General features: G+C 33.3%; 1 protein-coding gene across 1 annotated transcript; it reads right to left on the bottom strand.

Moving 5' to 3' along the window:
- Nucleotides 1-12,167: 12,167 nt before the first annotated feature.
- On the bottom strand, nt 12,168-13,643 carry LOC132296172 (RING-H2 finger protein ATL77-like). Its single transcript, XM_059794397.1, has 2 exons — nt 13,358-13,643; nt 12,168-13,120 (listed from the first exon to the last, which is right to left on the bottom strand). The coding sequence occupies exon 2, from the start codon at nt 12,998-13,000 to the stop codon at nt 12,272-12,274; it is 729 nt and encodes a 242-aa protein (XP_059650380.1). The 5' UTR covers nt 13,001-13,120; nt 13,358-13,643; the 3' UTR covers nt 12,168-12,271.
- Between the last annotated feature and the right edge of the window lie 694 nt (nt 13,644-14,337).

Here is a 14,337-nt window from a genome sequence, read left to right as displayed (position 1 = left end):
GTTAGTAGCTCCAAATTAGCCCTAAGGAGTTCGCGCGTTGGGTAGGCTGCCTGGGGGTTAGTAGCTCCAAATTTGCCTTGTTTCGGCAGAAATTCGAGCTTTGATGTCCAAGTCTTCCACTATTTGTTTTCACATTCAATTCCAAGTTGACAATCATGTTTAATTGTGACTTGTGGTTTTGGATATTGGTGATTTGATGTTATTAAGTACATCTATACTAAATTGTTATATTTAGTTGTTTTCACACTTTTAGATTTCAAGTTGATTACTTGAGAATCTATGTCTTGACGTGTGGTATTAGAAACTCTAATTGTACTAAATTGTTATATTTAGTAGTTTTTGTAATTATAGATTTCAAGTTGGTAACTTTGAGAATCTATATCTAGTTGCTTGTATAGCATGTTTCTATGTTGGTTAAATTGCATAGATGTTGTGATTTGTGATTTATTGTTCAAATGTGACTTAGGAATGATCCTACAGATTCGTTTGGAACATAGACGTTAGGTGGCATGACCCACTTTGGTTGTTCTAGCATTTTAGATTTCAAGTTGATAACCTTGGGAATCTACATTTTGTTGCTTTGTGTAAGCATGCTACTATGTTGTTGGAATTACATGAATGATGAGATTATGCTAGAAATGATCTAGGGTAGCTTAGGATGCTCCCGGGGTCTCATCTTGACATAGACGTTAGGTGGCATGAGCCCCTTTAACATGTTTCACCTTAAGGTGATGAAATTGTAAAACGTAGGTTGATGCATGCTCATTTCCTACGAGTAACTTTATGTTACTCACCCCTACGATACTGGGGCATATTTCAGGTACAGGATACAAGATTGGAAATTGCAATTGCTTGGATGATTTGCTGAGTTGAGCTTCTTTAAAAGTATTCTTGTTTACATGCAAGTGTTGGCATGTTTAGTTTTGCTTATGAAATGTAATTTTTCTAACTTAGGGGTTGACATGTTAAATGTTGTAAATGAATTGTAATAAGGCCTTGGGCCATTATAATATGTTTAAAATGTTATTTTCACTTGCGTGGATGTTCACACCATCACACACTTGCATATAATGTAATTTGATCATGCTATAGGGGATTCAAATGAAAAAATAAGATCCATTTTCAGAAATTGTGCATAGCAAGTTCATTCTCAGTATTTCAACCTATTTCGGTTGACCGGTGGGTTGTTTCGGTCGACCGAACCTCCTCGAATTTCATTTGAACAGTAAAATTCCAATTCCAGTAGCCATTTTCACTATTTGAGGTTATTTCGATCGACCGGTTCTCTATTTTGGTCGACCGAACTGAGGGTTCATTTCCTTCTTCTTTTTTGGTTCATTTCGGTAGACCGATGCTCCATTTCGGCCGACCGAAATGGAGCTGCCTTGTAGGTTTTGTTTGGTTGGTTGATTCTTTGGGCCTTTATCATTTCATTTGTTCCTACAAGCTTTTGTTAATCTTGTTTAAGCCATTTGATGGTGCACTTAGTCTAGTTTGAACTAGATTTTGTTTCCTTTGGTTGTCATCGGTGCCATAGGGTATCATTTGACCTTTCATTCTAGTTTTTGCTTCCGCATTTCGGATTCGTTATCGGGTTAACTTTTGGTTCATCACTGACGCATCGGGTTGAAAAACTTGGGCCGTCACAGCAAGTGCAAATCTCCAATCTTGTATCTTGTACCTGAAATATGCCCCAATAACTTTGGGGTGTGCAACATAAAGCTACTCGTAGGAAATGAGCATGCATCGACCTAACGTTTTACAATTTTATCATCCTAAGGTGGAACATGCTAAAGGGGCTCATGTCACCTAACGTCTATGTCAAGATGAGACTCAGGGAGCATCCTAAGCTACCCTAGATCATTTCTAGCATCAATCACATCATCCATGAAATTTAAACCACATAAGAGCATGCTATACAAAACAACATGATATAGATTCTCAAAGTTACCAACTTGAAATCTAAAGTGCAAAAACAACCAAAGTGGGTCATGCCACCTAACGTCTATATTCCAAATGAATCTATAGGATCACTCCTAAGCTACATTTGAACAACAAAACACAATCACAATATCTATGCAATTTAACTAACATAGAAGCATGTTATACCAAGCAATAAGATATAGATTCTCAAAGTTATCAACTTGAAATCTAAAAGTGTGAAATCAACTAAATATAGAAATTTAGTATAATTAGAATATCTAATACCACACATCAAGACATAGATTCTCTAGGTTATCAACTAGAAATCTAAAAGTGCGAAATCAATTAGTGGAACACTTGGACATCTAAGCTCGAAATTTTGCCGAGACCTCAACGGCTATTACGGGGACTAACTCGCTGGTAATACCACCCTTAGTGCGCACTATCTCGACGGGGAGAACTCATACCTCCCACACTAGAGCCAAACTCTAGCCATGTCATAGTAACCATGTCCCAAGTGACTCCAAAATAAATAAGTTAACAACTTATATATGTATAAAATGGTACACAAGACTACCTTCATGCACAAGTAGGTTGAAACCACACAATACATGCTTTAAATCCACAACTACTATAGGATAACAAATGTCGAATCTTTAGAACGCGATTCGTTACGCGCTATAATAACATCACATGTCGAATCTTCAGTGTGCGATTCGTTACACGCTATAACAATATAATTCAATATTGAAAGCATAACTTATAAATCCATTACAAGTCTAAAATCATGCTTCAAACATACTACCAATGTTATATACATGATTAAATCTTCAACGCAATAGAGACAGGAATTAATTACATAACCTAATTAATTTCTGTAAGTTTCAAGTCTCGATTTAATGATCCCTAATTAACATATGTTATACAACATAGCATGGTCATTACATATACCACGTGAAAAACTTAATTAGGTCATTAAAACAATATGATGGAATTTAATTAAAACATGATAATTAAATTCCTAGATTCTAAAACAACATCAAATAGTCCCAATTTAACATATGCTAGTGTACAAGTCTTAGTCATCACAAATATTAAGTTAAAAACTTAATTAAGCCAACGGAACCTTTAAATAGATTTTACTTAATCTTTTTAATTAAAATCTCTAGATTTTAATACTTAACCAAATGTTCTCAAATTAAAGTATGTTAAACAACATGCCAAGACTTAATTTAAAAGCATACTACAAGTTAATTTCATGCAAGGTACGTCCATGATAATTAAACTTTCACAAAAGATAATTATTAAATAAAAAGTGCAATCCTTATTCAAATAATTCCAATTTAATATATGTTAACAAACATATCAAAAATTAATTTTCTAGCATGCCACAATTTAATTCTAAGTCATATAACATCATGAGAATTAAATCTTAACCATAGAAATTAATTAAATTAAATTCTAGATTTTAAACAAAAGCATGCATACAAGTTGTATAATCATGGAAACACTTAATACAACACATAAACAATCCTAAAACATCCCCTACCTCAATTTGAGATGAAAATCTCAAAAGCCCACCGAAAAAAAATTACTCCGAATCCGACGATACCGAAGGGTTTTGTTGGGGACAACACGATCTACATGAACCCCCAAGAAACCCCATCAAAATCACAACTTGACTTCAAACCCAAACTCAAAATTTGGATAGAAATGGGTTCTAATAAGGGTGAAAGATGCGTATTCGCCAAGACGAGCAATAAACACAAAGGCCCTACTATGTTTTGACAAAGGAATGAAGCTCAAAAGAGGAAAGAGAAGGTGGCAGCCTCCCTTGGGCTACCATGGGAGCTACTGGTCATGCACGGAGAGTGGGAAAGATGAAAAATGAAATATCTCATCCCCCTTTTATAGAAATCTCAAAAAGTGCCCCGAACGGGCCCCGCCGGGTCTGAAAAAGTGAAATTCGAGCATACGCGCTCAAATGGAAAAACTCTGTGAACGAAAAAGATTCAAAATGAGAAAAGATGAACAACGGAAGAAACAACGTCAAAAACTGAATACCAAGCAAAAAGTTATGCCCCAAACAAGTTCGGCAGCAACTGGGCCCAAAAACCCTGAAACTAGAAAACAACGACCAGGAGGAAATTCTATGAGTACACGACTCAAAAAAAAGTGAAAATGAATCCCGTACAAGGATCCAGACTCAAAATAAGGCATTTAGTAATAACTTTTATTAATTGCACAATGGCCCCTCTAAAAAGTGAAAACTGCACTGATGGCCAGAATAAAAATATCTTCCAAAAATATTTTCTTAAAAATCCCTGAAATAAAATATCTTCAAAAGATATTTACGAAAAATACCCCAAGAAAAGAAAAAGATTCTGAAAAACTATGCATACATGCCTCTATGGACACCGGGAGTAACTAGAGTACTTTCTTACAAAAGTAAAGATACGTATTTCGTGGAAACCACTTAGTTAGAAGATACATGAAGTCAAAAACCAACTCTGAACGCAAGAAGTGTGGTTATACAAACAAAGTGACAAACGGGGAAAAGACAAAATAAGGAAAAGGACGGAATAGGGAAAATGACGAAAAGTGAATAGTGTCGAAAAACGAAAAATGTGGAAATGACTCGGTCCTTAAAGGAAGTTGTTAATCCAAATGAAAGAGTCTCAGAAACCATTTTCGAGCACTCGAGGCGACACTAAATGACGAGAAACCGAACTCAAAAAGGGAAAGATCAACGGAAAAAAAATATCTGTGAAAATCTGAGAAAAGAAAAAGGAATGAAAATGACCGGGTCATTACAATTTGCATCATTGCTACTTGTATTTATTTTATATTGATTATGGTTTATCCAAAGTAAATTTGAAGGCCTTCGTATGTTTTTAGACAAAATGATTTATTATATATTTATTTATTTAAATTATTATTTTTGTCAAACAAATGTTTTATTGTGATCGAGTCAGAAATAATCAATGGTACCAAAATAAATATATTAATTAAGTAGTCAGATTGATGTCTTTATTTATCCGATAACTAATTATGCATGGAGGGGTCAAAGTGTAATATTGACTTAGATGTTATTTATTATTTAATTGGAGTTCAATTAATTTCTTTTAGTGGAGTAGAAATTAATTTATGAATTAATTGAATTGGGTTCATGGACTGGGCTTATTATTAATTCATTGTAGCCAATAAAATGACGTATTGGTTCTCCGATTTTTCATACAGTGGTTAAGGGACCCACATGTTATTATTTTTATGGAAGTGCTCACCTAATAGCAAATGAATCCTAACAATAGTAATAATAAACTCTTCCATCAGGATAAGTTATAGACATATTGATTGTATGATTTATTATGCTACAAAGTTGAGGGACCCGTATTAATTAAAAGGGATTGTTCACCAATAATGATAATGATCTCTTATTCTATTTGAGATTTATTATATTATGTGGTTAACAAACTCATTTTAATTTTAAATATGCATGATAGTATTAATAATTCACCTTGCATATTGTATGAATGTATTTATATTCAGATTAATTATGTCTATTCCATTTTATCTACTTGCTTACATATTTAATGTAACTGGACCTTATTAATATTGACTGGAAAAGGAACTTAGCTATTTTATTCACAACGTAGTGGTACAAAATGTATTTATTACTCCTATACCTAATCTTTTTACTTTAAGATACCCAATTTGACATTAATGTTTTTAATAAATGAAATAAGGCAAATGAAATGACTTGGTGCAATATTCTAGAGTTTATTTCGAATATGCTCCAAAGTTAACATTTGCATTATTTTATTTTCTCCAAGCATCATGTTAAATGTCAATGAGATGTTTTGGTGAGATTAGATAGAGCATATGTCTAAGTATTGTGTCAAATTTAAATACCATCAAGATAGCCTGAAGAACTCCAGTATGATATCATATTTTAAATATGATTATTTTTTTGTTTTATCTAAAAGTTGAACTGGAGATCAATAGGGTTGACTTAGGTGGTAAATTTCAAGTTGACATGATTATTGCCTTGTTACCAAACTCGTTCGACTCTTTTAGAGAAAACTAAATAAGAAATTAGTTTGAGTTCACACTCGCTGATATTCTTATAGAATTGGTAACAGATGAAGGGATAATCAAAAGTATGGGCATTCCTATCAATCTAACGTAGTCTATACCATCTTCTTCTAGGCCCAAGTAGAAGGGCAAAGAAAAGAAGAAGGATGATAATAGGACTAGGCTAGTACAAAACATGGGTATTCAAAAGGTTAAAGGGAGTAAGGTAGTGTATGTTGAGGGCAAAGGAAACTGTTTCTTTTGCCGCTAACTAAGACACTAAAGGACGAACTGTCTAAGCAATGACGTGGCATAGGATAATATATATTTAATCATTGAGCCATGTTATGTGGTTGTATCTATTAATTCCTGATGGATAGATTCTGGAGCCACTAAACATGCTTACAATTCGTTGCAAGGATTTCAGGAATCCAGAAGCTTCAATGATATGGATATATATTTGTCTTTTAAACTGATGCCAGGGTTGTAGCAAAGTCAGTGGAGTATGAGGATATTAGTATTAGAGAACTATCTTTATGCACAGAAGTTAGACGCAATCTAATTCTTGTTTCACTTGTGGTTTATAAAAACTGTATTGTTATTTTGTAAAACTGGTTTTATAAAATTAAATAGATATGTGATTGCTTCTGGTGCATTGAAAGATGGTTAATATACTATAATCACAAGCTCTTAAGATTTGCAGGATATAAAAATTAATGTTGCATCTTCTAAATTAAATGTTAGGAGAAAATTTGTTATTCCTGACTCATTGTATTTTTAGTGTCTATTTTTGGGTTGTAATCAATCAAAATGGAATTCAAAGATTGGTCAAAGAAAGTTTATTACTTAGTGAGGAAGAGGAGCCTAATCTAAACTTGTGAATCCTGTTTTGAAGGATAGATAACTTTAAAGGCTTAATCAGCCAAATGAAATAGACATAAAGGACAATTGGAGTCGGTACACATAGACACGTGTGGTCTTATGAACATCCAAGCAAGATTACTCACGTTTTGGATAAATTTATCTGATGTGACACAAGTCTTAAATTTTTGGTATATTCCGAAAGTGTCAAGACTAACGTAGAGCACAGATTAGGTAAACTTATCAAAACACTTCGATCTGATCGTGGATATGAGTATTTCTTGGGATAGTGCCAAGACTGTATAGTCAATGAGGGTGTTGTGTACCAGTTTTCCGCAATTGACGCTCAATAGATTAAGGTGTCAAATAGGAATAATAGAATTCCGCTTAACATTGTTAGATCTATGAACATTTATGTTAGATTATCTCTTTCATTTAAGAGTTTAGCGTTAATGATATCAATGCACATTATGAACTGCATTCCATCTTAGTCTGTCTCAAGGATACCGTTTGAGCAATGTTTTTGACAAAATCTTAGTTTGAATCACATGCACATATGGGGTAGTCTTGCACATGTGCGCTTGATATGGACAAGTAAGTTGGAAACAGATCATACACATGATAGATTTGATAGCTACTCTAAAAAGCACTAGGATGGATTATTTTATGATCTCAATGATAAAAGTTGATTGTTTACACTCACTGTTTATCTATAGGAGGATCATATTATGAATCACATACCTAGTATCATAATATTAGAGAATATGGCATGAGTACCAAATGTACCATATATGAACACACTTATTATAGAGATTAAGAATAATACATGAATTCCCTATTGATGCGTCAGCATCATCTAGTACACAGATTCCTGGATCAGTACATTGTTGTAGTGGGAAGATTATCATCCAATCTGACAGAATTATGTTTTTAGGTGAGACCTTTATGGACATCCCTGTTAAACATGAGTTGGACCCAGTAAGCTACACGGAAGCGTAAACTGATATGGATACAAATCATTTTGGCAAGTTGCTATGAAATCAGAGTTGGAATCTATGTATTCTAATAAAGTCTAGGATCTTGTAGAACTTTCTAGTAAGGTGATACCTATGGAAGGCAAGTTAATTTACAAATTGATACAAGAAGATTTCTTAGTGAATAAATCGTGAGTGTACAAAGGAATGTCATTATTTTTCTAATTCTATATATATTGATGACATCTTACTTATTTAGTATGATATGAAAAGTTTTGTCATCAGTAAAAAGGTAGTTGTTCAATTATTTTGAAATGAAGGATTTTCAAGATGTAAGTTATATTCCTAGGATCAAGCTTTTGCAAGATCAAGTTAAAAGGAAAATAGGCTTATCTTAATAATCCTACATTGATAAAATTTTAACCAGGTTTGGTATGCAAAACTCAAAGAATGAGTTATTGCGTTATTGACATGGATTGCTCTCTCTAGTAAGTAGTTTTCCAAGACTATCAGAGGAGATTGAGCAAATGAGACTGGAATAATATGCTTCGGCATATGGGAGTCTTATATATGCCATGGTCTATACCAAACAAGACATCCACTATATGGTAGGGATAGTCAGTAGATATCAGTTCGAACTCGGACTTGATAACTGGTCTGTTGTGAAAAATATCATAAAGTACCTTAGGAGAACCAATGATATCATATTCATTTATGGATGTGATGATGTGGTTCCAGTCAGGTATGATAGTTCTGTTTTCCAATCAGAAGTAGATACTATGAGGTTCATGATTTAGTGTATGTTCACTCAATGGAGGGGAAATCAATTAGTAAATTGTTAAGCAGATTTCAACTGCAGACTCAAACCTGAAGGTGGAGTACATTGCAACCTTAAAGGCAGCAAATGAAGCCTTTTGGTGTGATCTCACTGATTTAACGGTTGTGCAGCATACTAGCCTACTTATCGAGCTATATTGCGACAATAGTGCAGAAGTAGTCCAAACTAATGAGCCAAGGTTCCATAGAGGAACAAGATACACTAAAAGGAAAGTATCATGTCCTACATGATATTGTCCGGCAATAAAATATGCTCATGGCTAGAACATTGCATTGGAACACAACTTTGTTGATCCATTAACAAAGGTGTTATCGATCAATAGTTTTGATCATCACCTGGATAACATTGGAGTTAGATGCAATTTGAATTGGCTATGAGGGCAAGTGGGAGTTGTTGGGATTTATATGCCCTAGCATAGCAAATTCCTATTTGGATTATAGTCACATATGTTCTTGACATTTCTGAAATATTTATGCTTGATACAATTGGTGAATTCAATGTATTATGTTTCGATTTATTATAGAATTGATAGTGTCCACTAGATTACAAGAGATATTTATATATGTATGTGATGGCGATCAATATATGAATATAAATAGTAATCATAAATTGTTTATAGTCGGTAATTATAGATGGACTCATAATTAATTAAGACTTGAACTGGATCCGCGTTAGGTTGAGATATATTGCGAGAGCCGTCGTATGCAATTGCTCTTTATCACCGTCATGGCATTTGACTCTTAAGCATGAGAAAAGTATAAACTCTTTTATTAATTAATAATTACTTTGATTTGTTCGGCAGATACTTCGGGATCCTTAGATCAACACTTTGGGTAGTTATGTAATTAATAGTTAGAGGGTTATATTTTCAATATTTGCATCATTGCTACTTGTATTTATTTTGTATTGATTATGGTTGATCACAAAGTAGATTCGAAAGCCTTCGTATGTTTTTAGACAAAATGATTTATTATATATTTATTTATTTAAATTATTATTTTTGTCAAACAAATGTTTTATTGTGATCGAGCTAGAAATAATCAATGGTACCAAAATAAATATATTAATTAAGTAGTAGGATTGTTGGCTTTATTTATCCGATAACTAATTATGCATAGTGGGGTCAAAGTGTAATATCGACTTAGAGGTTATTTATTATTTAATTAGAGTTCAATTAATTTCTTTTAGTGGAGTAGAAATTAATTTATGAATTAATTGAATTGGGTCCACGGACCGAGCTAATTATTAATTCATTGTAGCCAATAAAATAATAAGCTCAAAGGATTCTCACTCATAGCTCAACTTGATATTGGAATCCTATTAGATTTGAGACATGTGAATTAGAGATTGAGAATGATTTATTGTTTCCTTTTATTTATCTTTTTGTTGCCTATATATATACATGGTCTATGTATATTTTAAGGGTGATTTTTTGGAAGAAGGAAAAAAGGAATATATTTTTTCTCTCTAGAAAATTAGGGTCAGTGTTCTCATCTAATGGAGGCTCCCACAAGCCTAGTTATCCAAGGTTATTCATGGAAGCTTATGAGTGATTCCTAAAGGCAAAACAGTTACCAAGAAGATGGAGATCCAATGAGAAGGCATCTTGCTAAGGGATCTACAATAATTGAGAACATTCACTTTAGAGGAAAGATTTAAAGGTTTACTCAGACCTTTGATATAAGTATTCAATCTATTAATTGAATGATACATCATATTTTATTTTTGCATAAAACTTGTCTCTATGTGATGAATCAAGATCTATGTATCAAAATCCTTCAAAAATTTTTTAAAACTTGCACGTTTCCCAACAAGTTCAAGTCCAAACTGGAAACTGTATCACTCAAGAATAATAAATAACGAATATATTGTTATGCCGATGCTAAAAGTTCCATACTATGGTGGCATATATGAAAATTAAATAGAAAAAGATATAAAATAGAATCATGATTTTACCTATCTAGCTCATAACACTTCAAATTTTTTCGCTGGCTTCATATTTTCTCTCAATACCAAATACGCAATAGGGTGAGACAAGGCTCTCCACATAAGTATGCCTTGCAGCAAATTTATCTGGCATGCCAAACACTTCTATATCTCTTGATGTTCTCTCTTTAACATTAAATGCAACCAATTTTTCTTTGTCAATTTAGAGCAGAACCTCCCAATCCACCGTAAAACATAAGGGTCTCGTCATGCCGTGCTCTTGAGCAAAATCAATTGTAAATTTGGTCCAAGACTCGGTCACCCCATACTCCTTCATCACCCAACATTACAATAACCAGTATTCATATAAGGTATAAGCAGACAGAGACACCCTCCAAAAACACCCAATTCACACAACTTCAACTCATCATCGTTCTCAAGTGAGCTTGGTGCTGGCATATCTTGGAATTTCTCATCTGCTACGTCAAAAGCAGCAATCACAGATGAACCATCAGAAAACCTGCAAGTTAACCAATGTAAAGATCCATTTACAAGAACCAACGTGAACAACCAGGGAATTGAAAAATTATGGTAGGGGACATCTTGAATCCTCCTCTGCAGGTGCAAAATTTCTCTTAATTAATTAAAATTAAAAGAAAAATATAACTCACTCAAAAAACAATAATAATGAATGGGAACTGTATGTAAAGAAGTGCTATATTGGAGGTCTAGGCCTCTATTTATAAGAAATAAGGTGGTTGAATTATGGTAGGACTCGCGTGGCTTGTCCTCCAATCCATTCTATATATGACATTCTTTACAATTACAATCCTTTCCTTTTTACCATTCTTTCCATGCAGAACTTTCCTTGCACAGGACTCACCTTCTTTTTTGATTCCTTTGTTTAGCAGGGGCTTCCTTTAATTAGGTTTGGACTGAATGTGGGCTGATCCAAATGATTTGGCTGATGGGCTTGGAAATGCGTTGTATATATAAGTAGAAAACACACACACACACATATAAAGAGATTTGTATGCCAATTTGTTTCTTTATTGAATAAATTAAGAATGAACACTTGTAAATCAATATTTGTACAAGTGGACTATTGGTTTCCCATGTTTAAACTCTAGTGCATCATATTTTGGTAAAGAATTATATTTAATACTATAATTTTATTTAACTCTTTTTTTTTTTTTTTTCTTCCTTTGGTGTGAAATAAGAGACACAATAACAATTTTTTTCACTTAAGATTTAAAATATAATGTCTGTATATAGTATATAAACTAGGTACAAAATTCAATGGTGTGAAATATGAGACACAATCAAATAGGTTTTTAAAAATTTTAACTGTTTTGTAATTTTACCTGTTCACGTTCTCTATTCTTGAAAACAATTTTAAGAAAGAAAACCAAGCAAGACTTAATATTTCTGTGCCAATTTGTTTCTTTACTGAATAAATTAAGAATGAACCATCGCTGTACGACAGAATAGTAAATCAAAGAACAAAAAATTAACAACATATTACATGAATTGAAGCTGTACGAAAGAATACTAAATCAAAGAACAAAAAATTAACAACATATTACATGAACGATTTATATATGTTATAAAAAATGTCATTACATTTACAGTGCCATTACAATGGATGCAAAAAAAACAAAAAAAACAATTCTAATCATTCAGCTGTTGGCATCTTGAAGCGACAAATCGGACAAAAGTTACTGATCTCCAGCCAATGAACAATGCAATCTTCATGGTAGACATGATCACAGGGCATGCGAGTGACTTCAGAACCAACTCGAAACTTGACGAAACAAATTATACATTTATCCATGTAACCTCCTATCCATGGTACGGTCTTCAACCCATCATGGTCTTCGTCCACGTCCTCGTCCACCTCCACCTCCCACGGCCACGGCCACGGAAAATACGTAACCATCATGTCTATGAAAAAAAAAGGTGTGCTAGTGGTGCTAGAACAAGTGACTTGTTCTATGTCACCAGAGAGAATCCTACTAAATAAATCGTCAGTTGTGTCCGAGAGCTGGTCACGATTGCGGGTGATTACCTCCGTACTGGTGTGGGATCTAGAGAAGGGTTCGCTAGTAGTTATGGCTCGACAATCAGAGAGAATGCTATGAAATATATGGTCACGATCGAGGGTAATTCCGACAGTAGAGAGGAATTGAGAGAAGCATGAGTATGCTTCGTCATCAGACAACAACACAGTGGTCGAAATTGGGTGTTTTGTTTTACTCAATTCAACTCTTTTTTCTGAGACTAAGGCATGGTTGAAATCTTTTCTGTCAACGTGTGCCATTAGGCCAAACGAATTAGCCGGTGGAGAATCAAGATTAAGATCAACTCTGCTGAACCACCAAAATGTCTGTAGCCGATACATCATATCCAGTAAAAAATAGAGATGGATGGAGATGATGTAAGTAACCTTTGCACCTCCAATATCCTTCTCCTTCCCACGATGAGATCCGAATGAATGGAAAGGAAAATACTTCCACCCCAATTTCTGTGGATGGGAATAGCAAAATAGCCCAATTTATGAGACTCCTTGTCAGAATGGGAAAAGAAAATTCCAAAATAAAGAAAATAAATACACCATATATAATAAAAATTGATGAGCTCGATCCACAATTTACGCTACCCAAAAATTGGAAATAAACGCCGAGGAGAAGAACGAATTAGGGAAGACAGATTTTGATAGCAATAATATATGACATATAAAATCTAGAGAGAGAGTAGCAACCTGTGTCTCGTTGCTTGTCGAAATACGACAGAGATGGAAGGAATTAGTGGAAGAGCTTCAGATCGAAGGAGTTGGCCAAGGGGAGGATCTACGGCGGCTGAGGACAATAGCCTCCTTGTGTTTACCCTTCCGAATTAAAAAGTGTATATTTTTAGGGTTAGATACTATATATATATATACCTGCGTCTCGCTTGTCGAAATACGACAGAGAAGGAAGGAATTAGTAGAAGAGATCGAAGGAGTTGGGCAAGGGGAGGATCTAGGGCGGCTGAGGACGGTAGCCTCCTTGTGTTTACTCTTCCGAATGAAAAAGTTTTAGGGTTAGATACTATATATATATATATATATAGGTAAAGTGTAAAAAAAAATCTCAACGGTCTTAAATTTGTAAATAACCCCCTAAACTATATTTTGTGCATAAAACCCCTAAATTATCACATTTTGTTGTAAAATGTCCCATTGTCTTACCTATTTTTTATTAATGACCATAATGTCCTTTCTTATTGAATTATACTTGATATATTTTCCTTATTAAAATAAAATATGAAAAAAATTCATACTAATTTGATGAAATATTCTCTATTAAATTTACACATATATATTATTATTAAACGTGCAAAGTGTTTCAGTGTTTCAGTATTTCAGTATTTATTTATTAATATAAAAAAATATTTATTAATTGATATAAAACTCTACAAATTAACTAATAAAATTCAAATCGCCTATTTATTTATTTGTTTCTAAAAAAAAAATTAATAAATTCATATTACAAATTACCTAATAAATATGTACTATTATTTAAAGAGTTTTTATAAATTCAAATTACAAATTCCCTAATAAATCTATACTATTATTAAAAGAGTTTCTATAAAACTTTGATACAAAATCTATATCTATATCTATATCTATACTATTATTATATAAAAAAATTACATTCATTCAGACCGACCCAGTTATAATTATGTCTTTATTTGGAGAGG

The sequence above is a fragment of the Cornus florida genome, unplaced genomic scaffold (genome assembly GCF_030987335.1).
Source record: "Cornus florida cultivar Cherokee Brave unplaced genomic scaffold, ASM3098733v1 CherokeeBrave_3.0.0_Hap2_Chr01, whole genome shotgun sequence".
Lineage (NCBI taxonomy): Eukaryota > Viridiplantae > Streptophyta > Magnoliopsida > Cornales > Cornaceae > Cornus > Cornus florida.
Note: the sequence above shows the minus strand (reverse complement) of the source record. Positions and strands in the feature narration are given on the sequence as shown.